The 27,722-nt window shown below is 40.5% G+C and overlaps 1 protein-coding gene across 2 annotated transcripts in view; it reads right to left on the bottom strand.

Moving 5' to 3' along the window:
* Nucleotides 1-27,722, bottom strand: part of PPP4R4 (protein phosphatase 4 regulatory subunit 4) — a 125,672-nt gene that overhangs the window by 42,176 nt on the left and 55,774 nt on the right. For both annotated transcript variants that reach the window (XM_063117996.1, XM_063117995.1), the window contains exons 4-9: nucleotides 27,210-27,357; nucleotides 24,314-24,387; nucleotides 11,950-12,056; nucleotides 8,436-8,543; nucleotides 4,742-4,863; nucleotides 4,469-4,591 (exon numbers count right to left, since the gene is read on the bottom strand). In XM_063117996.1, the coding sequence (XP_062974066.1) occupies nucleotides 4,469-4,591; nucleotides 4,742-4,863; nucleotides 8,436-8,543; nucleotides 11,950-12,056; nucleotides 24,314-24,387; nucleotides 27,210-27,357 (682 nt within the window). The remainder of the gene's footprint in view (nucleotides 1-4,468; nucleotides 4,592-4,741; nucleotides 4,864-8,435; nucleotides 8,544-11,949; nucleotides 12,057-24,313; nucleotides 24,388-27,209; nucleotides 27,358-27,722) is intronic.

The raw sequence follows: 27,722 nt of genomic DNA, 5'->3' as shown, positions 1-27,722 counted from the left end.
GAGAAAAAGGGTAAGTATATGGGGCAGTTGGATTATCAAAAGCGCCGTCTAAAGGAGCTGTCTCCCCTACAAAAAGGGGTTTTGCCCCTCTGAGTGGGAAATTGCTTACGTTGTGGAAGGGGTTGTTGCTGTTGTTGTTGACGTGGTTGATTTTGTTGATATTGTTGTTGTCGATTTGGATAATATGATGTGTGTGGGCGAGACCAGCGGCGTTGAAACGGTTGTTGTGGCAGGGCGAACCCCATTTTACGCGCAGTTGTTCTGGCTTTGTGCACTGTATCGAGTGCATCATCTGTTTTTGAATTGAATAATCCTAGGCCATCGAAAGGTAGGTCCTCTATTCGTGATCTTGTCTCCTGCGCGAGTCTGGCCGATCGTAGCCAAGCATGGCGACGAAGTGCTATTGTTCCGGTAAGGGTCTTAGCCATACAGTCGGTCTGATGTCTGGATGTATGGATCTGTTGCCGTGAAAGTCTGAGGGCTTCGGAATGGAAGAGTCTTGCAAGAGACTTTTTATCATCTGGGAGATGGTCCATAAGTTTTCCCATCTTTTCCCATAAAAGGAGTTGATATCCAGACATCGCTGCCTGGTAGTTAGTGACTCTCAGTGCAAGCGAGGAGGATGAGTAAAGTCTTCGGCCGAGAAGATCTAATCGGCGTCCTTCCCTGTGTACGTGGGAGGCATGTTGATGCCTATCTTTCCCTTGTGCTGCCTCTACTACGATAGAATTTGGGGCAGGATGTTGGAATAAAAACCCGACCTCGTTTTGTTGAATTTTATACATGCCCTCTAATCTTTTGGAAGTTGGTTGCATTGTCGATGGGGACTTCCAGGATTGTTTTATGGTGTCGAGGAGGGCAGGTAACATTGGTATCGATACAGGTTTTGTTGTATCTGAGATGATGGAATCGAATACAGGGTCTTGAGTTGTGGATGCTGACTGCTCAATTTGTAAGCCCAATGCCTGTGCCATTCGTACGACCTGGTCAGAGAAATGTCCCAGGTCTTCAGATGGGGAGATTCCCCCTTGTGGGATAATCTCCGGGTCTGGAGAAGCTATAGAAGGAGGTGTAGTGGATGTGGAGGATGAATCTGAGCAATATTCATCTTGTCCCGATGATGGAGATTGGCGCGGGGCTAGGTGTGGCATAGCCTGAGCCGATGGGATCGTCTGAGATTGTGTTAGTCCCAGTGAGTCCGAGACAATCCTAGATGGTGTCCCAGAGAGTGGCATTTGTGGCTCATCTTGCTGGTGTGTTAAAACAGCATATTGTTGGGGAGGTATGTCCTCATTCTGCGTTGTTATAATAGGCTGGGTTATTGGGTTAGGGAATGTGGCAGAGGGTCTGGATATTCGTGAGGCTGGTGGTTCTCGGTATCGATCCTCTCTACCGTAAGTATCTTGAGGGTAGTAACCCCAGCGGTCGTCATAGTGATGTCTATAGTAACGATCATGGCCCCAGTAAGGTGGATAATTGGGGTCTCGATCCCATCTAGGGTTCCTGTCCCTGTCGAACGGAGAGCAAGATCTCTCTCTAAATCTTGGTGGTGGTTCATCATAGGAGTAATCCCTTCGTGAACGCTGTGAGAACATGGAGTCAGGTGAATCCTGCCTGTGCTCCCTCCTGAGTGGCTGACCCTGTATTGGAGGCATGGGGGCGGGAGAAGTATCCCGTATCTCACCCTCCGATATCGACGTCTGTCGCTCGTCCCATCGTGGGAGGGATCCTACAGTCGGTATAGGTGAGAGAAGTAGCGGCGGTGGTGGTGGCGGCATCGGTTGCGGAGGCTCGGTGGCCGATGTGCCCGGTGCCGTAGTATCCATCGATACCGAGGTGGTCGGTATCGGGGAAGGCGTTAGTGGTCGAGCCTCTCTCGGCATCGATTTTCTAAGAGACTTCTTTTTGCTCTTTTTTCTGTGCTCCTCCGAGCCAGATACTGTGTGTTTCACCTTTTTTGCCCTTTTGGCCAGTCTCTTTGCAAGAGAGAGAGTAACGCCCCTTCCCGGAGTTGGAGGTAACTCCTGTGGGTCAGTTACGGGCGGTATTGCAGGTTGAGGAGAAGGGTCTGTGGTAGCCATGGCTGGACTTTCCGTACTGGGTGTGTCCACCGCTTGCAGGGCTTTACTCCAAAGGAGGGCTTTTAGCCTATCAGACCTGTTCCTCCTCGTTTGTTTGGAGAAACCCTGACAGAATCGGCAGGTTTCAACAACATGGCTCTCACCTAAACAGAGTAGGCAGAGTGAATGTCTATCCGAGGGCGGGAGTTTGCTGCCGCACCTAGTGCATTTTCTGAATGGCGCCCTGAGGGCCATGCGCCCCTTAGGGCGATCAGAGATCGCGAAAAGAAATAAACAAATATATAACTATAAAGGTAGAAGTAAAATTAGAAGGATAGGAAAGGTAGAATTTAGAAAAAAACGCCTCAGATGTTTGTTTGTTTGTTTGTTTTTCACAGAGGATTTCCCAGACGAGGTTACCACAATGGCGGTCGAAAGAGAACTGAGGAGAATTGGGCGGGAACCCGGACATGCGCAGTACGCTATGGGGGAGGGGTTCCCGCCCAAAACGCCTCAGCTATGGAATTTTCCCGAACGAGACTCCGCGCAGGCGCAGAGGCCCATACTTGTGTGATGCACAGAGACCACGAAGAAGAATGGGGGAGCTGCCACTGCCATACCTCCCTGGCTTTTTCCTGGGGATTGAGGCATGGGGAAGGGAGAACCTTCTCCCCAGCAAAAGAGACACTCTTCTCCCCACGGAGGCAGCGCGGGGGCATTCCGGCAGCCATTCGACTCGCCAGCTCACCCCCTCACCCCTGCCTAGGCAGACAGTGACCAGCCACACCTTCGGCATGACACCAGAGCACCTGCGAAAAACAGCGCTATGCCGTCTTCGCCATGCTCCATACAAAATCGTTGGGGTAAATCCCCCAACTTTTTTGCTTCGGGGGAAAGCCCCAGGATGCCTGCACGGTCGTTTCTGCGTCATATAATCGACCTCTCACCACCATGCGCCACCCCAGGGCTTTCGTCACATATAGACAGCCCCTAGGTAATGTGCACAAAGGGATTAAATAGTCACCCATTTGGCTGTTTAACTGTTGATTAAAACCTTTTCGGCCTTGCATACAGTTCAGGGATCCCTTTGGCCAGCTCAAAGAAGATGGTTTGCATTTAAGGCTCAGGTTATTAAAATCCTCCCATGAGAAGAACAGACCTCAATATTCATGTACATTGATGGTGCTATATAAATAAATTAATTAATTAATAATAATAATAATAATAATAATAATAATAATAATCTTATCGCCAAACAATAGTGACACATAGCTCTGTTTTCCATTTCTCTTTGACTGTTCCCATCAGAGAAAAGGAACAGCTCAGAGACTAGTCCATTCTTTCTGTTTTTAGTTGTTTAATTCTCCCATGAATTTTAATAGCATATTAAATAGCATTATTTGTCGTTGGACTACTGCAACCTTCTTCTCACTGGCCTTCCTTCTTCTCACATCAGTCCGTTGGTTTCTGTTCACCACTCTGCTGCTAAGATCATCTTCTTGGCTCGCCGCTCTGACCATGTTACTCCACTTCTGAAATCTCTTCATTGGCTTCCAATTCACTCCAGAATCCAATATAAACTTCTCCTGTTGACCTACAAAGCTTTTCACGGTCTAGCTCCTTCCTATCTCTCCTCTCTCATCTCACACTATTGCCCCGCTCGTGCTCTTCGCTCCTCTGATGTCATGTTTCTCACCTGCCCAAGGGTCTCTACTTCCCTTGCTCGGCTTCGTCCATTTTCTTCAGCTGCCCCTTATGCCTGGAACGCTCTTCCAAAACATTTGAGAACTACAAGTTCAATCGCAGCTTTTAAAGCTCAGCTAAAAACTTTTCTTTTTCCTAAAGCTTTTAAAACTAGATTTTGTTCTGACTTTATACTGTTAGTTTTACCCTACCTAGTGCCTGTTTACCCTACCCTGTGCCTGTTTGCATTCTCTTCCCCTCCTTATTGTTTTATTGTTTTATTATGATTTTATTAGAATGTAAGCCTATGCGGCAGGGTCTTGCTATTTACTGTTTTACTCTGTACAGCACCATGTACATTGATGGTGCTATATAAATAAATAAATTTTATATATATATATATATATATATATATATATATATATATAAAATTTTCTAACGCTATTGTTATGGACCCTAAGCTTATGAAACAAACCTGGGCTATAAATTCAAATAAATGACTAGGTAAGCATGTCATGTGTTCTCTGGGGGGAAAATAACAGGAAACCAGGACAATTAATTACACAAGATTTTCTCCCTGATAGTATTTAGTTTGATGTGAAGTCCTAATTATTTTAGTGGGAATTAGCATGCTTAGGACTGCGGTGTTTAAAAGTTTCCAACCCAAATACAAACAACCCAGCACCCCTTTAAAAAAAAAAGTGCTAAAGACATTTTAGTCATACCATATAGTCCATTACAAAGTTTGCCTAAATGGAAAGATAATGAAACCAGAATCGATTCATCGGCTTTGAAGGATTTTTCACAGAATGATTTCACTAACGGGAGGACAGTTTGACTTCTATCATCTGAAAAACAGAAAAGGTTAGAGGGGTGAACATTGTAGCCCTTTGTGATCTTTAATCAAAAGATGAGCATTAGCTTATTGAAAACAAACACAGCGGTGACAACCGTGTGCATAGAACCTGCTGCGGATGTAGGAGCTCTTCCAGTCTTACCTGCATCAAACATTTCCAACAGATTTACCAGGGTCTCAAAAGCTGCAAGACGTACACTGCTGCCTTCATCTCTTGCTAATTCTATCAGCTCAGGAAGCACTACGTTTTTGGTTAGCTCAGTCCTACCAAAAAATAAAAATGTTTAGGGGTAGAGGTGGGAAGATACAAATGTCAGCTATTGCACTATTCAGAAACATTCCAGAAATACATTGGGGACTGCAACAAGCTTGCATTTCCCTTAACAAGCTCATTGTGCGTATAGAAGGAGGGGAATTCTGCATGGGTGTACTTAAACAATCATTGGGTAAGATCCAGTGGAAGTTAGTTACACTTTGGTCTGGTTGAAATTAAATGGGGCAAGTTAGTCATGACCAAATCAAGTACCATTAATTTCAAATGGGACTAAGCTTCGACTACCTTCCTCTGGATCCATCCCTGGTATTAATATTGGAAAGGGCCAATTCAGATGCAATAAAACAAGGAGGGGCCTGTTTTACTTGTTTATAAGAGCAAGGTACCATGGGTATAATGCAATCCATTGTGTTTCTTCTAGAGAAATTGGAGCAAGTTAAGTGGGGTTCCATTCTTAATATTCCTTGGGTGGCATTCTCTTACCCTGATCCAGAACCCTGTGTGCACTCCACTGAACACGGGGGGGGAGGGGGCTGTTGCACATGCGATATACCCCCATTCATTTCCACAAAGAGAGCACAAAGGAGTGTATATGTAGATCTACTTTCTCTACTGAAATTAATGGCTCCACCTCATAGGTGAGGGGACATGTGTTTTCAATTAAGTCACGATTTGTCACCCAATGCTGACGTTATGTGCAAACCAAGTCAATAGGGTGAATTTCCCTTACACTACTTAAATTTAAGGAAAAAACAAAGGTACTGAAAACTGCTGACAGAATAATAAATGTTAGCTACCCAAAGAACTGTATGTGATATGCTGACAAACGTTCTTGTACAACTCAAAACTGCAATTTGGCTAACAATGTATTTGCAACTGGCAGCAATTCACTGTTACTAATGAGCCTATGAAATGGAAAAATTTCCATGGGAAAAATAAAATCCTAGGGAAAAATTGCCCTGCATCACTGGGAAACAAGGGGAAAGTAAGCTGAGCTTCAAAAGGAATGGGAGAGAGAAAGGGAGAGGGAGGGAGGGAGAGAGACAGAGAGAATTAGAAAGCTAACAGAAGGCAGGTCATTAAAGAAATAAAGGAGCAGCATATGGTCATGAACAGGAGGCCAGAATACTTTCCAAATAAGCACACAGGAAAGCAAGAGAAAAGAGATTCAAAATAAAAGACAGCTATATTTAAAAAAAAAAATCACTGATGAGACTATTAAACACACACAGCTTCATATAAAGAACATTTTATGTAGTCATTTTCAGATACATTTTTGCCCCGTAGCTAGACCTAAGTTTTATCCCAGGATTGTCCTGGGGTCAAACCTGTTCATCTAAGTGCCACACAGAGCATCCAGCGCTCAGGCAGGGACGAACCCGGAATGATCCTGGGATAAACCTCAGGTCTAGCTATGGCCTTGGTCCCTGAAAAAAGACTAGAATCTTCTGTGACCTATTCCTACCCAATCCAGCAATTCTTTATGTAATGTACATTGATAATATCTAAATGCTGTCCCCAACATCAGAAGCTTGCACATCTTCTTACACAAATGCATCACATCGAAAACCACTATTATTTGCAAACTATTTTGAAAACGTATTTATAATGTCCAAATCAAGATTAATGGGACAGTGTGATCAAAATGTCAGACTTGGACTGGGAAGACTCAAATTCAATTCCCCAGTCAGCCATGAAGTTCACTGGATGATCTTGGGCTAGTAACTTACCGTTTAACCGACCTTACAGGGTTGAAGTTGGGTAAAATCAGAGGGGGTGAAATGGCGCAAAATCACACGGTGAGCTTCATGGCTTGGTGGGAATCTGAGTCTGGATCTCCCAAGACACTGTCATCACGACACCACGCTGGCCCTGCTGACTCATAGATGAACTTTCAGCAACCTTCACTGGAAAGTATTGTGCTCGAGGTGGAGTAAGGCAATAAGTACATATGTGTTTTGTTGGCGTCACCCTAGTACCTTGTCTAGTATGTCTTTGTTCTGGGAATGGCTGCATGGGTAAAAGACTCATAGCAACAAGGAGCAAAAGGATCCTGACACTAGCTACCGGCCTCTATTGTAATTAAAGTTCAAGACCTACGTGTCCTCTACTATAACTTACAGGTGCCAACTTTGTATTCTTTCAGCGCCTCCTGATAATGTCATGGTTCCAGGAAGCCTTCCCTTGATGACGGCTTAATTTGCATTTTGCTATTATTATTATTATTATTTAAAAAAAATATGTTTTCATGTGTTTTTATTCTGTTTTTATTTTATTTTATCTTGTACACGACTCCAAAATTTTGAATGGGGAGTGGAATATAAATATTGTAAATAAATAAATAAATAAAATGAAGGCACATCTTGAGATAAATAATTCACGGTGTATCATGCGAACTAGGTCAATCTCTCTTTTGTGCTCCTAACCTCCATTCTAAAACTGCCCTTGAGTCCAAACTCTGTTTGGGGGAAACAGAAAAGACCTCCCATGGAACCCAATATATTCAGACACTCTGAACCATGGCTCTAAGACCTTCCTAGGTTTTGCCTGGCAAACTTGACTATTCCCCATTATCTATGCCTAGCATGCTCTCTCTCTCTCTCTCTCTCTCTCTCTCTCTCTCTCACACACACACACACACACACACACTCCAGACCAGAGTTTCCCTCTCTCTTAGCTTATACCACCTTGCTGCCTTATACACCCAGATAGAGCTTCACACCCTGTGAAGCATCGATAGTTGCATGCAGGCAAGAGCCATCTCAATGGTGGAAGAGTGGCCAACTTCCTGGGCCCCCAGGAGACATTGCAGCACTGGGGCACTGATGTTATGTGTGTGTCTCGGGAGACAGGGAGCCCGCGTCTTGCAGTGGAAAGTAAGCAGTGTGACTGTAAAGACGCTGTCTTTAAGCTCAGTGGTTTACTCTCCTGATGGCCCAGGAAAGATCCAAGGTTGTTGTACTAGGTCTGGGGCCTCCAATGTGGAGCACATGGGCAGACCCTTGCCACGGTGCTTGGGTTGCAGTGGTATGCTATCAGCATTTTCCTTTCTGTAAACATGTATGGTATAAATATACTTAGGTGCATTAATCTGAGTCTTTATTGGTGAGCTAAATTCCTCACTTTGTCTTGGAACAGTGTGCCAAGTATGTGCCACACCTGTGCAAAAGATCCCAAAACATCCATGTTGGTAGAGTACATATGTATAGATGCAGGTTCACACACAACTGTGAACAGGAACATATGGTAACAGGCAGAACAGGTTGTAAGACTGGAGGTAGAAAGAGGATGAGGCAGGCAGACCTGGCAACAGGTGGGTAGATATTCACAGTGGGCAAGGGAAAATAGTCTATGGGCAGAATACTATACCACAATTACTAGTTCTTGCCTCTATACTACTCTTTACCACTACTAGATGTTTGGCTATATACGTGGATGCCACAATAAACCAATAAACTAATTAAACTCTAAGGTACCATGGTATTTCTTGTTGCTATTGATTACCACTATTGTTTTCCTGAAATTATTTAAACTGTGGAGCAATTATGCAAATTGTGCTCACCCTATCCCTTGAGCTATGAGCTCCAGCTGCCGACACATGCAGGAACGAACTTCATATTCTACATCCTGGCAGAGAGATTTTACCAGTGGAAGAATTTCTCTCTTAATGCTAAAAGAAAAAGGCAACAATTGTATAACTTAATAGAAAGAAAAGGCACACTCCATTTAGTTGACACATCCCATTCAAATTATGTCACATTACAATCTTGATCTTCACATCGTATTTTATATAGCCATTATTTACATTTTCAGTTTTGGCATAATATGTAAACTGCGTTCAAGGAGTAATGCTACAATTGTTACTTTTTAGGAACATATTGGATAGTCTAGTATCAAATCTAAATTAATCTTAAATAATGAAGTTCAGGTGAATATCAGATCATACAAATAGAAACTGAAACCTTAGTTGCTTTGTCAACCATTATTAAGTGCTTAGAAGCAAAAAGAGAGAGGAAATTAAATTTAATACCAACTCGTCTTGTATATTAGTAATTTGCAACAGAGTTAAAAAACTCAAGATGCATTTGTTCAAAACCAGATTGATCTTGTTCAGCATCCATTCAATCATCCTGAATCTTCCTATGAATCAGCATATGTACAAAGACTGAGCCAAATGTTCTTTTGGGGGAGGACAGGGGTGTTTTTTCCTTTAGGAAAAGCAACTCCTTCCTGTTGCTCCCTGTTTCTCTGCTGCCTGCTCACGGCCCTGGCAGCAGTGTCGATTGCACTCTCTGAAGCTGCTCTGTGTGATTTCCTTCATCTACACCAGTGTGAGTACAGGAAGTATTGCCCACACACTGATCTGGCTTCAAAATATCATCACACCGCCAAATTTGATGGGCTACTTGGCATCATCGAGAAGCCAAATCATAGTACAGGGAATGCTTCCTACCCCCACACTGGCACATATCACTGGAAAGATGGGTGGGCACTTCACCCTTCTTTGCAGGGTACCCACCTAAAGAATCACAAAAAAAATCTATGAGTGAGGTCCTATGCATGTTTAGATGGGGGAAAGTCCTACAAGATCATCTACAGGGGCCCTTCTCTGTGAGCCCGGTGGTGACAAGGAGGAGGGCTTTCTCCGCTGTGGCACCCCGGTTGTGGAACGAGCTCCCCAGAGAGGTCCGCCTGGCGCCTACACTGTACTGCTTTCGTCGCCAGCTGAAGACCTTTTTATTCTCTCTGCATTTTAACACTTAATTTCAACTGAAATTTAAATTTTACTGTTTTAACTCTGTATTTTAATCTTATATCAACTTTGCTGTGTGGTTTTATCCTGGTTGCGCTTTTTATACTGTATTTCGTAATTGTGCTTTTAACCTGTTGGGTGTTTTATTGTGGTTTTAATTTTTGTGAACCGCCCAGAGAGCTTCGGCTATTGGGCGGTATAAAAATGTAATAAATAAATAAATAAGTCCCATGCCCAGCCAGTGTAGGACTTTTTTTTCTGTCTAAACATGTATAGGATTGCAACCTAAATGTATTTTTTTTCTCAAAATACACCTTTTTAAACACACGACAGTATCCAAGTGGGACCCACCGCTGATTTCATTGCGCAAGCAGCGCTTCCTACTTGCACGTGGGGATTGATCGCTTCTTTTAGGAAGCCCTGGAACAAGAGGAAATGCTCATTCCTGGATTGGGAGGGATCAGTGGAGCTTCCTTATGCAAGCTCTGAGATCCTAGTGGTATAGGGCGGGATACAAATGTTTTATATAAATAAATAAGCTCGCCTGACTTTCCCTGTGCCAGAAATGAACATTTCTGGTTTCTAGGGGAAACACTGAATCCTGGCTGCGCAAACAGAGGGCACTGCTTGCAGAACAGAATCGGGAGTGGCCCACGGTTGCACAACGGCCTGCTTGGATACTACTTATTATCTCAAAATACACATTTTTTTGGGGGGGGGGGGGAAATTGAGCTGAGAACTGTCTCACAACCACTGGAAAATTGTAAAATACAATGAGCATCCATGCTCTGCACTTTAATATGGGAAGTGTGAATAAGGTCAGTTCATTCCTATAGCACCCCTATAACAAAGAAAGAGGTGACTTCAGGATTCCAACCATATAGCTTAATCCTAAATCCTGCTGCACCAGCACATAAGTATTCAGTATGGAGTATACCAATATCTGCACCAACATAGAACTGTAAAACCTGATGGTAGGTGAGCATTGTGGGTACAACAGCATCACACAACAAGGCTTCAACACAAATGTTTAGTACTGGGCTACTGTCTACAAAGCAAAACCACGTTTGTTGTATGCCATTGTTGAATTCAGCAGGAGAAACTCATGAAAATACTAGGCCTTCACCTAACTTTTACAGGGAGATAGAGAAGCAGTTGCTAGATGGTATCCATCACAGCTGAGGACATGCCTTCAAAATCAACTTGATGTAGAATTATAATGGAGATTTGCCTAGGAGTGCAAAGCAAGCAGACACAAATTCTTGGACAGCTAAGTCTTCCAACTTTTGAGACTTGAAGGAAATTAACAAGACCACCATGAACCCAGACTGAACATTCATAAATCCCAGTATATCTAGTGTGGCATATACATTATCATCTTTATTCCTCAAAAATTCAAATATAGGCAAACAGATTCCAAGTACCTTAGAGGAGCAAAAAACTGGCAGATGAAAAAGAAATCTGAAATTGCCTTCATTCAGGGAGGGATGCCACCACTTTATGCAAACCCATGCTAAGCCATGGTTAGGCTGCTAAACGTTTTGAAGCAAATGGCTAGCGAGCATGTTTAAACTGTGGTTATGTAGCCAACATGGTTAGGAATGGGTCACACAACACATTAAGTCATGGTTCACCCAACACGCTAAGCCAAAATGTTTAGCTCAAAATGCTTAACCATCGTGCCTTAGCGTGTCTTCTGAACAGGGACAGTATCTAACATGGGGTACAAGTCCTGACAACAAGCATGAGAACTATCCCACGCAAAGAACAAAAACAAAACAAAACTGGAGATGGGTATTGGCAGACAGTAAGGGAAAATTATGGAAATAAGGATGAAATCAAACCATTTTTGAAGGGGCCTTGGAAATTCATTATCAGTATAGATGAACACTCTTTTTGGATCATGCCTAAAGGGAAAGAAAGCTCCAAAGCCTTTATTACGGATACATATGGGAAGTATTATTGATTACTATTGATATGCAGCCTCACACATTCATATTTGGGAGAAAATGGTTAGCAGCACTTAGGAGATTATGACTTACAAATATTATGCCATATACGTCAAGCTTGGGCAAGCTGTCATCTTCCAGATGTTTTGACCTACAACTCCTGTCATCTCTCACCATTGTCTGCACTGGATAAGGTTGATGGGAGTTGTAGGCCAAAACATCTGTGTGGCTACAAGCTGCCTACTCTAACATGCAGCTTGTCAATTCATTTAGAAGCACTCTTTTTGTTTTCACAGCACACAAAAAGGTCACTTTGTGCCGCTATTTAAAGGTTTTAATCATTAGGGCATCCGAAACACACACAAACTACTCACATATGAGCTTCAAACTTGTTAGCTAATTTCCCCAAGATTTTACAACTAACCAAGCGAGACTGAAGTGTTTGGGAAAGCTGTGCCTTGGAAACAAGAGGATTCAGGATCTATAGGGGGAAAAGGAAGAAGAAATTCAAACAAATCTAGGGTTAGTTAAACAGAAGCGAAGCAATAAAAATATGCATTAAGAATGACTTCACATACTAAAACTGCTGCATCAGCTGCTCAGTCAGTATAAGTGCAGCAATAAGCTCAAGCCACACTTGAAACAATGATGGGCTGCACTCTTTCACCTTCAAAGAAATGACTTCCATGCGAGAGGGGGGAAACGCAATCTTGGGATGGCCCTCTGTTATGAAACTGTTGCAAAATGTTTTTGGTATAAAGGTAAAAGGGAGCTGCTCTCCAGCTTATAAAGAACACAGGCCAAGGACATTTGTAATTATGTTATAAAATTAGCACTTCTCACCCATTTTCAGGAGGTGAACATTTTCACAGTACACTAAGAGCAGGCGAGTTAAGATCATCTAACTATTACACCATGATGCGCTTTTAACGCTGTTCCTCTTGCCAGAGGCTCTGTGACTCCCACTCCGCCCGAATGTCTGCTAACAGGGACTAACGTGTTGTAGATGATTTCAGAATATCTAGGAGATATATCTCCTCCTCTGCAGTAACAACCTTATATAAATTAAAGTCCACTTCCAACACGATCGTTTTCATTCATGGAAATGCTCCCGCAATTCACTCGGTGAGAACTGTTGGCGTGGGACCCAGGTGGCCAAAAGGCCAAGCATATTTCCTCATATCTATGTCATGCTTTCAAGGAGAAAGGGATGTACAGATGCATCCAGACCAACGCGCTTTACTTCATTCCAATTTGTCCTTCACAGACTCAGTACTAAACTTTGCACAACACAGATGTCTATTTCAAGGCACTCGGGGGCCTTGGGCCAGGAACTCCTGCTGCTAGACCTAAGCATTTTATGCCCCGCATCACCATGACCGCGCAACGGATGAGGGAGCTGCTCTCCAGTGCGCTTGGCAGGCGAACCAGTGTACGTGGGCATCGCCAAAGCAGTTGGTCAGAAAAAGGTATTGCAGCTTGGTGATTGAGAAACTATCACAAGGGACCAGAAGGGTTTCACGTGGCTATATAAAGACTCTGGTCTTTTTCATAATGTGAGAAACATGCTTTTTGGGAAAAGGCCATGGTGCTGCATACTCCACATCCCTGGGGACCTTACAGTCTGTCTCTTCAGCGTGTGCTCTGCTCCATCTCCCACAGCCCGTCTGCTCAGTGATTATCTGCATTCTCCTTTGATTATGCCAGTCCTAGCACACATCCTAGCTGTCCTAACATGCTGGTGACTCCTTTAACAGGGCACATCACATGCTGAACCACCACCTTGAGGGCAAAAGAAAAGAAAAGAAAATGGTGCATTGACTTTTATTGTGTTTTTTCCCCCTTTTGCCCTCGAAATGGCAGCTGGGACCCAGCAGTTGGGATCCAGCATAAGATGAAGTGCAAAAAAGATATGCAAGCTTTATCCTTGCCTGTGTCCCAACATCCCTGTGATGTTGAGCACCACACAGGCACCTGAAAAAAGTATGGTGATGGAAGCAGACAGATTCTTGGGGCATGAGATAATCGCTGGTTGACAGGAGTTAATCTTGTGGCCTCTTTGCTGAAGCCTCACCAATTTAAACTGGAGACAGGAGCCCCCTTCATGTCTTACTCCCAGCAAAGGGCACCGTGCACCCAGCAGGGAGCAGGGCCATGGCCCCACTGACTGGGGCCACTTCCAAACAGTTATACATTAGTGCTATTCTCTGCAGTGGGTCCACATGCAGAGGCTTCTTCATGGCAGACAACCACACCAACATGTGGATGTCCTCAGGCAGGGAGAGGCAGCACAGCTCCCAGGGGAAGCCAGAAGCATGGCTCAAGGGGGCTAAGGAGAGGAGGAGATCAGCCTGACTGTATAGGCAGGAGGTAAGACTAAAATGGGGATTTGTTTTCTTTTTGTAGCAAGCATGGCATAGTGGCTAGAGTGGTAGGGATGGACTATATTCACTCCTGCATATTTCCTAAACCATGAGCATTTTTTTTCAGGAATGATCCTCAAAATCCACTGTTTATTTGAAATGCAATGGATAGATGATGATAGATAGATAGATAGATAGATAGATAGATAGATAGATAGATAGAAGTACTTATGAGATGGTCCAGGGGCTTCAAACAGCTTAGAGCAGCTGGAAAGCACAGCATCTGCCAGGCGAGTTGAAAATGTTTCTAAAAATGCTCCAGGAATCAATGGTATATCATGGCGTGCCATCCCTTCCCGAGGCTTTGTACTGAAAAAATATGGCTGCCCCAATGTACCAGTGGAGGCAGCCATCTTTATTTCCTATACAATATCCCTGGTAGCTTGAAGGCAGCTAGACCACCTTGAACTGTTTGAGAGGGTTTTAGAACAGACCACATTTCCCATTCGAGAGGTACAGATCAGATATGTCCACTCGAAAAACAGAAACCACCCCAATTCCTCAGCATTGGGCCAGTTAGCTCAGCCTAAGCTACTTCAGTGGGTCGGTGTGTGGATATAATAGGCATGTGGGGAAGCAGCAGGCATGTCACCTTGAGCTCCTGGGAGGAAATGTTGGATCTAAATGGAATCAATAGAAAAAAGGGGAGGGGAGGCAGGGGAAAATGAGTCTTTAGGGGATAAATTAATTGAAAGGGATGTGATTGTTTTACGATAAAGTAATCAAAGAAAAATTTATTAGTTGAGGTTAGGTGCTTGAGGGCTCACACATACTTCTGTGTTGTACTTAGTTTGTGGTCTTGGGTACGTCACTCATTTTCCTCAATTCCAGCGTTTTGTTTCTAATAGTGGCCAGCCAGGAGCCTTACAAACAGGGAATTGGGACAACAGTATCGCTGTTATTTGATCTCAGCAAATGACTTACAGCAGCAGCTTGTTTTAGAGGCACCGTCAGTCACTGCATGCTCCCTCGCCCATTTATTTATTACATTTATATACTGCCCCATAGCCGAAGCTCTCTGGGCGGTTTACAAATGAATTGCAGACCATCCCCTAAAATAAATGCTGAATCTGTGCACTCGCATCCTATACCCATACACACCATAATAAATAGATAGTAATTTATTTCTATTTCAATCCTGATGCAGTGACCCCAAAACATTGGAAATACCACATGACAGAATTGTGGTGTGGCTCATTTCCAAGACTGTGAAGTTGCTAGCTTTTAAGAAATTAGTGAATGAGCACGTGCATGCAATGGTATAAAGGCAGCATTATTATTATTTTTTAAAAAGAAGGTTTTAATGGCTCTAATCATAATTGAGTATTGAAGAGAACAACAACTTGAAAGAAGGACAGTATAAGACTTCTATCCAGAACAATTAGCGAAAGGGGGGGCGGAGCTTGGCAGCCTGAACGATGGCGGGTTTCTTCTGAGGCTCTGAACGGCGCTTGCCGGAAAAGGCAATTATCTCTCTTTTAATGGGCATGAATCTTTGAGCAACTGACAGAAAATGATTATAAAACCAACAGGAGCCGGGAAAGTGGAGAGATTTGGAGAAGGGAGGTGAGATGAACTATGATTAATGCAATGTCTGTCTAAACGGCAACTCTATGAAAAGTGAAAGTAAACGCTGACTGACGCAGTTTAAAAAGAAGGAATTTATGTTTGCTGGACATTGATCTGTGATATAACCTCTCATCTTTATCTCACATGGGAACGATTGGAATGCTGGCTTTCTAAGGTTAAAGTGGTTGACTGGATTTATTGGCGTGGCGAGAAGGGGGGTGAAGGGGTGAAAAAAGCTGCATTTGGCATTCGGTGAGGGAGATGTGGGATGTGAGAGACTTTGAGTGATTAAATCTGATCCCCTCTAGTGAATGCTGTTGTGAACTGGATTTTTCCCCCCTCCTCGTGAAGAAGGAGCTGTGAGTGCTATATAATAGAGAAGCCAGCATAAGTTGCTAAGGAAGAGAGTTGGACTCTAAGATTTATGCCCTACCCAGAAGGGACCCATGCCCAACGTTAAAAAAAAGATCAAAAGTTGGGAAAAGCTTAATAAACAAAAAAAGAAACCTTCAAATCATAATTTGGCTTACCTCTCCTTCCTGGGAAGTACAGCCCCTGGAGTTGAACAGGAAGAGGAAGATATAGACCCAGTCTCTTTGGATACAATACCAAATAAAGAAGGAAACATGGCAGAAGGGGGGAAAGAAAGTGGTAGTAACCCTCCCTCTTTAATGGAAATCAAGGCTATTATAGCAGAAAATAACATGATTATTTTTTAAAAAATGGATCAGCAAATGAGTGAATTCAGAAAACAAATGCGTACTATTATGGATAAAACGATGGAAAATTCGGATAAGATCCAAAAGATAGAGGCTAAAGTGGATCTGGACCAGAAGAAACAAGAGGCTTTCGAAAAATCAACTAATATACAATTTAAAGAATGGGAATTGCGTTTGATCGCCTTGGAAGATCAATCTCGTAGATCTTCGCTTCGAATAAAGCAGCTGAAGGAGACGCAAGGAGAAGATCTTAGAGAAATTATCGTGAACTGGTTCAAGGAGCTGACGCCTGACATTCCAATAGATGGATCGGATCTGGACCGAGTCCACCGTGTGGGGGGGAAAAACTACAAAGGGACTAGAGACATATTGGTGAAATTTGGCAACTATTACAAAAAAGAGCAAATTATGAAAGAATTGAGATCTAAGGTTCAGATACAGTGTAAAGGCAAACCAGTGCAAATTTACAATGATCTTTCTCAACGCACATTAAATTGGAGACGTAGTCTTAAACCAATAACGGAAACATTAATGAAGAATAAAATTCCTTATGCATGGGGTTACCCGGTTTTCTTAAGATTTACATATGGGAGGAGGGAATACAGAGTAACCTCATTGGATCAAGGTAAAGATTTGCTGAAGAGGCTGGGTCTGGATGGGGAAGCAGATGGGGCTGGAGTGGGTGGGGGAGGGAATGAGGCTGGGACATCTGGAGAGTAAGAGAATTGTTAATTATGTTGGAGATAATTGCAAATAAAAATGCTAATATAGAGACCTGCCGGCCAGGCACAGCACTGCCTCCCCCCTCCCCCTTTAAAGTAGATGGCTGGAGTATTAGACTCACGGGGATATGGGGGGGGGATTAGAGTGGGGGGGTGGGGAGGGGGGGAAGGTAGGGGAGGAGGGATCGGGGTAGGAGGGTGTGGGTTTTATGTAAGGAGTTTGTGTTTTTATGTAAGCAAGTTTGAATTGCTGAGCACAAGGGATCGGAAGAGATTTCAAAAGGGTGATTATGGATAAAAAGATAAAGGTATCAACACTCAATGTTAAAGGTTTAGGGGCAGTCGTGAAAAGGAAGAGAATAGAACAAATGCTAAATAAAGAGGGATCAGATATTATAATGATCCAAGAGACACACCAAGGCTCCGAGAATTCGAATATGATAAAATTAAAGTGGTTAGCCTATTATGAAAAATCATTAGGGACATCAAAAAAAAATGGAGTGGCCACTTTGATTTCAAAAAAAAGTGGGTTTATATTAGAAGAGGTAAAAAAGGATGATAAGGGTAGATATCTTATGTTAAAAGGTAAAATTGAGGGAAAGGTTTATACTTTGATTAATGTTTATGCCCCAAATGAGAGGCATAGAGAATTTTTTATAAAGCTGTTCAAAGAAATAGAAGAATTTAAGGAGGGGTATGCATTATTAGCTGGGGATTTTAATATGGTTATGGATAATAAAAGGGACAGGTCAAATCCCACTAATGCTGAAAAGAGGAACAATATGACTATATTGAATAAATTAGTAAAAGAAAATGATTATTTAGATTCGTGGCGCTTACTTTACGGGAATAGGCCTGGATTTTCATACTTTTCCCCAGTTCATCATACATACTCCAGGATAGATTATATATTTGTTTCAAAAGACTTTGCAACGAGGATTTGTAAAATGGAAATGGGGGTAATAAAAGTAACCGATCATGCCTTGTTAAGTTTAGAATTTACAGTTAAGAAAGATTATAAAGAGGCATATAGATGGAAGTTGAACACAAAGATATTGAAATACAATAAAATAGTAGATAAAATTCGGAAGGAACTGTCGGAGGCATGGGAAATTAATGAAAAAGGAGGAACAGCTGGGTCAGTCATTTGGGACACCATGAAGGCTGTAGCAAGAGGAATCTGTATTAGAGAAACATGTAGTTTAAAAAGACAACAACGTGCAGAACAGGAAAAGTTAGAGATAGAAATTAAAAACTTGGAGGAAAGATATTGGCGAAGTAAAGATAAATATAAATTAGTGGAAATACAAGCTAAGAAGAAACAATTAGAAAACTTAAATATAGAAGAGATTCAAAAGAATTTAATGTATATGGAAAGGGAATATTTTGAAAACAGTGATAAGAACTCGAGGTTGCTTGCCAAGCTCACACAAAAAGAAAAAGGGAGGAATGGGATAGAAACGTTGAAAGATAGTCGAGGGAATTATTGTCATGCAATGAAAGCTAAAATAAAAATTTTTCAGGAATTTTATCAGGAATTGTACAAGGGTAAAGAAATTCAACAAGAAAAGGTGGAGGAGTATATTGGAAGGTTTATAAAGAAGGAAATAAAATCAGAATATAAGGAGTTAATGGAGTCAGTAATAACTCAAAGAGAAGTTGAAGAAGTTATTGATAAGTTAAAAGTGGGTAAATCACCAGGAGCAGATGGTTTGGGTCCAGAATATTATAAGGTCTTCAAAGATTGTTTAGTTCCAAAATTAATGGAACTTTATAATAGGATATTATCAGGAGAGAAGATACCTGAATCATGGGAACATTCAGTGATAATTCTGATCCCAAAACCAGATAAAGATTTGACTAATCCTGATTCTTATAGACCTATTTCTTTAATAAATCAGGATGCTAAAATTTTTACATCTATTATGGCCAAACGATTAAATAAATTTTTGGCAGAATATATAGGAGCAGATCAATGTGGGTTTGTGGCAGGAAGACATATGCATAATTTAGTGGGTAGAGTATTAAATGTAATAAATGTAATAAAAAAAGCAAATATTAAGGCAGGTATTATGGCATTAGATATTTTTAAAGCTTTTGATTGTGTGAGCTGGCAGGCACTAAAGAGTATTATAGATAAATTGGGATTTGGAAATAAATTTAAAAATGTAATAGAACAGCTATATTCCCAAAATACGGCGGTAGTGGTGGTAAATGACGGACTTACTGAAAAGATACGACTAGCCAGAGGAACAAGACAAGGATGTCCGCTCTCGCCGGTCCTTTTTGTAATGGTTATGGAAGTTTTGGCGAAGGCACTAAGGGAGGATAAAGAATTAGAAGGAATTGGAGAGGTAAGGGAGATAAAGCTAAACATGTTTGCGGATGATACTTTATTGACCATTAAGAATCCATTAAGAAAATTAGAAAGAATTAAATATCAGTTGAGGGAATTTGAGGAAATTACAGGGTTAAAAATAAATTGGTCTAAATCAGAGATGATGTTGTTTAACTATACTAAGAAGGAAGAAAAGGATTGGGAATTTAAGGGGATGGAATTGAAAGTTAAGAATGAGATTAAATACTTGGGAATTAAAATTACAAAAAATCTAGAGAATTTAGAAAGGGAAAATTTAACGAGGTTAAAGAAGGAGGTATTAGAGAAATTGGAGAAATATAAAAGATTAAATTTATCTTGGTTTGGGAGAATAGCTTTGATAAAAATGAAGATATTAGCTAAAATTAATTTCGTATTTAGGATGCTACCTATAAAAATATCAGAAACCGAGATAAAAAGTTGGCAAAATATTATTAATAAATATTGTAATGGAGAAAAGAGAGCAAGAGTGAATAAAAATAATTGGTACCTAAGCCAAAAAAAGGGGGGAATGGGTCTCCCAAACATAAAATTATACTACGTAGCAAATAGATTAAGACATGTTGTAGAAGCAATTATGGGAGTAGGAGATTTATACTGGATGGAAGAAAAAATCATAAGTAAGGTAGAGATGAATCTGGAGAATGTTTTTTTTAAAGATGGAGGAAGAAAATGGGTTGGAAGTATAGATAATCCACTCCTGAGGACTCAATGGGAAATTTGGAGTAAATTTAAAGGGAAGCTGCTTCCGAGCAACTCTCCCTTAGCACCGATAATAATGTTAAAGAATTTCCCAGAGGATCTAAAGGGTAGATTATGTAAAATATTAAAAGAGAAAAATAAAATAAGATTAAAGGATTGGGTAAGAGATATTAAAACAAGAGAGGATATGGAAAATTTGTTAAAGGAGAAGAAGCTATCTTGGCTAGAATATGGTCAATTAGAGCAATGGAATAAAAAGTGGATTCAAGATAATAGAATGTGCAGAAAGATGACGAGGTTTGAAGAATTAGTAGTAAGTAAGGAGGAAGGGAAAGGAGGTAGTATAGTTTCAAAAGGATTAATGAGTGAAATATATAAAATATTGTTAGAGAAGGAGTTTAGAGAGAATACAGAGAAAATGGTTTGGGAATCAGATTTGAAGATACAAATAGGGCGACAGAGCTGGGAGGGACTATGGAAACAAAGAGTGTTGAGAAGTTTATCAGTAAGAATAAAGGAGAATTATTTTAAAATTTTATGGAGGTGGTACCTAACCCCGGTTAGATTGAACAAGATAAGTGATCAACATTCAGCAAATTGTTGGAGAGGATGTGGGGAAAAAGGAACGTATTTACATATGTGGTGGCAATGCAAATATGTACAAAGATTATGGAAGATGGTGTTCTCAGAAATTGAAGAAATAGTGGGAATGAAAATAGAACAAACACCAAAAATAGCATTGCTGTCACTATTTGAAGATATAAAGTGTGGAAAAGGAACTATAGAGCTGATATCGAGTTTGTTGGTTGCAGCACGATTGATGATAGCTAGGAACTGGAAGATCCAAGGGGAATATTCTATTGAGGAGTGGTATAAAGTAGTATGGGATATAGCCATTAATGATAAACTGACATGTAATATTAAGTGGAGAAAAGGCGTAACTAAAATAAATGAGTTCGAAGGAATTTGGAAACAGTTCCTAGTGTTCGTGTTTACTAAGGGAAATGGGAAACCACCATCAGAAGAAACGATTAGATTTTGGACTCAAGAATGATCCCGAGGTGGGGGGTGCACTTTTATGTTAAGAATGAAAATGTTGTAGTGTGATAAGGCATATGTAATAGTTTTTGATATTTGTACTCAACAATTATTCAATATGTATGAAGCAGATATTTGATGTATTTCTTTTTCTTATTGTGTTTGTTTCAATTATATTTTGGAAATGTTCATTTATGTTTATATAGTGTTGAAAATGAATAAAAATTATTAAAAAAAAAAAAAAAAAAAGAACAATTAGCGAAAGTCTGCATCTTTTTAATGAGATACAAGCTTTTGCACAAGAAAATCCACTACTCAAAAGAGAGGAAGAGGGCACTTAATGGTATTTTCTGTAAGTGATGTCTTGAGAAAAAAATTATACTGGTCAGGATGCACCATAAGTCATTCCCATTTTGTTATCTTTCTTTCAAGAGTGGCTTGCGGAGAAGCTCCTGTGAATGAAAAGTGTGAAATCAGAAACAAACCTGCAAAGGAAGATGTGACATTTAGAGCAAATGAAACTCTGGAATGCTTCTCTCCCTCTAATTAATTAGATTATGGAAAGGCCTACATGCCATACCGAAATGAAGCTAAAAACATCTCACCAATTATATTCTGCACAAAGTAAGTTAAGAAAGTTAATAGCATCTTGTTTTACAGCATTTCTAGGGAAGAAATGCAAGAAATCAATTACTTTCTTTTTTTCTAATTAGAATTTCATTATAGGAAACCAAAAAGAAACGCTTTGTACCTCCCAAAAGCATTGTTTTTAGAATTTTAAGGTTTTAAATACAATTTTAGAAGAGAAAAACAATGGATTCTAGTCATTAATGTGTTTGCTATACAACAAATGATTTGATTTACATTTTCCAGGATAAATTTAGTTTTCCTTTAGTAAGGTGACCACAGAAGCAGCAGAAGCAGCATTTATATACCACACTGAGAGTGTTCAAAGTATTTTGTTTATATGGCCCTTGCAATCTTTATCTGCATGACGTGTGACACATGCATCTGAACAAGCATCATTCGCCAGACCACCAGTACAGGTAAATAAACCTGTTTTGGCTTCCTGGTTGGATCTGCAAAAGCAGGTGGGATGTCTAGTACCTAACAAACCTCAATGCAAGAGCTGCTGAGCTGTTGGCCACAAGTTGTCTACGCTTGCTTTACGACAACCAGTAGACAACACAATTAGGCTTCCCCTTCACATGGATTAGAGTTCACTTCTGGTGCCCTTTAGATGTTTCTACTGCTGCATGGGAGTGGCTGATCTGTTTGTAGCTCCCGTATGTCACAGATGTACACTGCTTCTCAACATGGTGATTCTGTTTAGTTATTTTCACCACTCCGTCTCACTGGACCCAACCCAACACAGGCATTGTTGTCCACATGCAAGTTGGAGACAAACATGTCCTGACCACACTGGAGAGCGAGTGCCCCAGATTGAAGGGGGGAAACCGCTAGAGCAGGCTGACAAAAGATGAAATTCAACTACAGATGGGATGCAACCTGCAGGCCAGAAGTCCACCACCCATGTTCTAGTGAAAGCAAGCCATGATCAAACCGTGGTTTTAGTTCACTGATTTACATAGCTCCCTGAATTTTGATATCATAGAAAATGTGGTTTGATCAAAACTAGAAGCAAAAGCTTATAATCCTTGCAAAAGTAGAGGAGTAGGAGAATGAAGGGGGAACATTCAACCCCAGGACTCATTCAGGTTCATTCATGTAGCAAGAAATCATTGTTTCCCATTATGGCTGATCCAAGGTAATACGTGTCATTTTATTAGAAAGGTTCTACAGTATTTCCCCCATTTACAAGCATGATTTATAGACTATGTGACCTGTCAGCACATCTCAGCAGAAGGAATTCAGCTTTTATTTAAAATAAGTATTTGGAAGTTTGTTGCTCGGGTGATTCAAAATTGAAGGCTGAAAAACCTAAACGTGTATTTTTATCAGTTATGTTTTGGCTGATGCCATCAAAAGTCTGCTAAGATGATATCCTTTTATACTTATTTACTATGAATTACTAACTGATTGTAAGAAAGGCAATGTACAATGAAAGTACAAGAACAGCAGCAGGTCAATAATTTAGCACAATATATTAAAACAACAGTAAAGTAAATAAAACAGCAAGACTAAATGCTGTTGCAAATATAAAACCAATATGATATTTTGACAGTAGAAGCAAAAGCTTATAATCCTTGCAATAACTAAATGTAATGTAATAACTAAAATAACAAAACAATATTTAGTCTTTTAGCCATTCTTACAGAGATTTCCACATGTTTTTATTGCCATTTATGCAAAGTGGAGGGCCTACCCAGTAAATTTCTGATCTTGTTTGTAGGTTCTAGAAGCTGCTTTGAATAATTTTTTTTAAATGGGGAGGGGTGACACTCATATAATTTAACAAGCCTTAGGAGATTGGGTTGTGAAAGGCATACAGCAGCCACCTGCCTGCGCACTCACAATGGCTGCCAAAGGCCGGTAAGTCTGGCCACCTGCCCAAGGCATGCTGGGAGTTGTAGGCATAAGCCTAGTTTTTTTATTAAAATCCGTAAAATATACTTAAAACCCCAAAATTCGTGTTTTTAAAATTTTCTGGTACATTGTACAGCCATGCCAAATTTCAAGTTTCTAACTCATCTGGAAGTGGGTAAACCTTTCCCGACATACATCTCACAGACATATTTTCAGCTTTGTAGGTAGAGATATAAAAAGTAAAATAATTAGACCAAGGCTAGATCTACAGTACTGCTTTATAGCAGAATTGAAGTGCATTGATAACTGTTGGGCCACTTTACACATTCCTTATACCGCTTTCATAGCATTATCTCCTGCTTTTTATTCCACAGTATCCAAAATATCACAACATATATCATCGTGTGTCCTACGAGGTATACATGCACAAGAAGGATATACCATTACCATGATGGGATCGTAATGATTTGACACAAGGTGTAGATCTGGCCAAAGTGTTAAAAGTACTATATAGCACAATCAATCTCCCTTCCCATATAGTCTGTAATATTCAAGGGAAAACAATATTGCTTTTTGAACTTTAATGTTTTTAAATTTATCTATACTTGTTTTATGGTTTTTAATTGTGCACTGGCCACAGAGCTTCAGCTGATGGGCAGTATAAAAGAATAATAAATAAAATAAAATAAAATAAATATTACCTCATGTCTGATGGTTTCTTTTGGCAGAGCTTCTATTGCAGCAAGAAGAGTTTCCAACCAGGCATTACTGACACCTATGATACAAATGGATGTGATTGATAATGAAGGGTAGTATACAATTATTTAAAATAAATGAAGGAAGGAATGAAATATGCTTTAACCTTCTTTCGACAGATGAGGTCAATTGCACCCTGACTGCACTGAGAAAAAATTATAAAACCTGTGCCAGTCTTCCACAGATCCATGTTCCAGGTATTTGTCAACCATGGTGAGGTGTGAATTGCCACATGGTGGGTTGTTCTGGGTGGGGAAGGGGTCCTTAATTTAAGGGGGACCCCCCCCCAGTGTTTTTACTCTTAGAGCTTTGGGGCTTAATTCTACCCCTATTACAATAATAGGGCCAAATGAAAAAACGTCCATATAAGGTGCTAGTGGTCAAACGTACACATGGTGAGTAACCAATGGACAGCATTATTTATGTATTTATTTACTGCATTTCTATACCGCCCAATATCCGAAGCTCTCTGGGCAGTTCACAAAAATTGTGGGGATGGGGTGGCTACTTAGACCCCAGCACCTTATGTGGCTGGGTTTTTTTTTTTAATCTGGTCATTTTGTCTGAGAAAGGATCATAGAAGGTAAAAAACATTTTTTGCCTATTTTCATAATAGACTTTCCTTAACATCACCAGAAATCTTATCAGAGACCAATAGCACCGTTTTACAACCCTGAATTTCTTAATCATGGTCCCCCAGTTAGAACCTTACTTGTGACACAGCAAAACTGTTCCATCATAGCTTCTGGGGTTATTTGGGCCCCACCTGCAGGACTATCTGACAGTCTGTCATACAAAATAAGAACGTTACAACTGATGAACAATTAGTGCCATTCAGTGGAAGAGCCCCAATAAGGCAGTATATGCCATCCAGACCAACCAAGTATAGCATAAAATTCTGGCTGGGTAGCAATTTCAAAATATTACAGGTATATGATGCTGAACTATATAAGGGTGCCCCAGTGACTCATGATCTAAGTAGATGGGGGTTCATAAACTAACACCACATTTACAAGATCCCATATGTACTATAACAATTGATCATTTTCACCAGTGTGCCCCACCAGACAGGGAACAGAAAAAAACCAACCAACCAGAAATTTCCCCAATGTTCCTTACACACAAATCCAGATGTATGAACAGCAACATTTTGAATTTTTAAAAAGTTTGACTCTTGTTATTATGTACCAACAAAATGACACTGATTCTCTTTTCTTGTTGTAATCTCAGGCCACAAAGGTGGCGTAGACATCTATGCCCAGATAGTCTCTATATACACTTCCAAATGCATTAATTTATTTATTAACAACATTTGTATGCCACCCTATAACATGTTCTCCAAAAAGCTTCTAGTAAATATATAAACAAGCAGTGGCCAATGATTCCCACACACACCACCTTGCCTGCTTAAAAGCCTAAAATGTTTGAAGGCTAAATGACCCATGACAGAGCGAACATCCCAAAGCAAGTATCTTCCTAGTGGATCTGGGTCTAGAGTTGATCAAACTTTGGGTGGAGTTTAAATAAATGCCTGGGACATCAAGAAAGGCAGCCTCAAAACTAGTATGGCCTGCCACTGATGACACCAAGAAAAGGGAAAGGAGTCATCTCTGTGGTTGACACAATGAGCATCATCAGACAAGCATTTTATTGTATGCTCGTTACTGGCCACTCACTGTCTTTTTCGTGTCCTTTTGACGACAATGTCTGTCTCCCATGTGCCTCCCGCTCTTTTTCTCAGTTTTAGGGGCTCATCAAAGCGATAAAAAAAACCCTGTTTAATCCAACTCTTCTGAGGTTGCGCTATAAATTGCCCACTAGAGGGCGCTGTCTCCATTGAAATCCATTGAAATCTACAGGCCACATGGTAGCTGGTCTCTTCTCTGTGAAAAGTTCTCATTTTGAAAGCAGAAGAGAACCAGCAAGAGAGCCGGCAGTAAGGAAACAAGATTTCTCCCCGACTGATGAACCCCAGAGTCAGAAAATTGGAGCAACAGTGTAATTCATGTAACCATTCTGCCTCTCCTACTCACGCACTTGTGAAAAGTGTTGATTGCACATAGGTGTTCATATACTGTGTGCTACAGTTACAAGGACTGTGAGATTAGTTGTTGCTACCGGTAATTTACAGCTCATAATTATTGCACTATAATACTTCTGCAACTGTTATAATTATGTGATATGGATATTAATGGCACATTTTTTATGCTTTAAACACAGTGAGGTCAGTTAACCCCCTACATATCACTTAAGTTGTTGTACTTTAGTTTGTGGAATAATGTTGGCCCAATGATTTATGTGTAAATATTTTGTTTTACTGGAACAGGGAAGAACTCAGTTTTTACTTGTAAATGGTGTCATAATGAATAATATCTACCAAATATCTTATCTGGATGGATTTCTTGGGGAAAACGTGATCCCAGTACAAGAATGGTACAGCCAGTTTTTCTGTTGATGGAGATAAATCTGCTGATTCAATTCATCACTCTTTGAACCTAAGCGCAGACAATGATGAATTAAGGAGAGGAGTACAGATTAAAGAGGGGAGTACAGAGTAGACATGCATGTCTACTCAGAAGTGAATTCCACTGATTTCAATAAGGCTTATTCCCGGGTAAGCGTATATATGATTGCAGTCTAAAGATTTCAAGTTAAGGCCCTCCACGCTCTAACGTATGTTAAATCAAGAGAAATGGAAATTACAGCTAATCAACCGTATACTGCATTATCCAGTGTTGGCAAGCCCACACTGTAGCACCATTTTTTTCATTATGTATGCACTGCTTTAAATAGTATAGCATTGAGCAAAGAAAATGCTAAGTGAACTAAGATAGTTCTGACCTGCGTCTCTGTGCTCCAGATTCTGTAGAATGATGTGTAGGAAGGAGTGGGAGTAAGTATGGATGGATATTGACTCCTCTTGTAGAATAGTCAAAAGTGAAACAGCAGCTGTTAACTGCATTTCCACGCCTGCAACAGGCAGGACCTCCTGTGTAATCAGGAGAAAAAAAGATTTAATCAAAGAGCAATGCATATAGATACATATATAGATACCAAATACAAATTCATCTATTACAGAAAATAAGGGCATAGACAGGCCAAAAATTATCTGTGAAAAGTAAATTACACAGCAGTTTTTTTTTTGTTTGTTTTTTAAAAAAAAGATTATGCAAGGCAATATGCTAAAACAAACAAACCACACACCACATTTTTGTGTCAAAAACCTCATATTTTTGCCAAATACATATTAACTAACTAGATCTGGTGAGTTTCTTGTAAAGCAACACTAGTTCCATCTTCTTGAATTCTTCATACGCACAGTGCTTTTTTTCCATAAATGTGCTACCAAATTCA

The sequence above is a fragment of the Elgaria multicarinata genome, chromosome 2 (assembly GCF_023053635.1).
Source record: "Elgaria multicarinata webbii isolate HBS135686 ecotype San Diego chromosome 2, rElgMul1.1.pri, whole genome shotgun sequence".
Classification (NCBI taxonomy): domain Eukaryota; kingdom Metazoa; phylum Chordata; class Lepidosauria; order Squamata; family Anguidae; genus Elgaria; species Elgaria multicarinata.
Note: the sequence above shows the minus strand (reverse complement) of the source record. Positions and strands in the feature narration are given on the sequence as shown.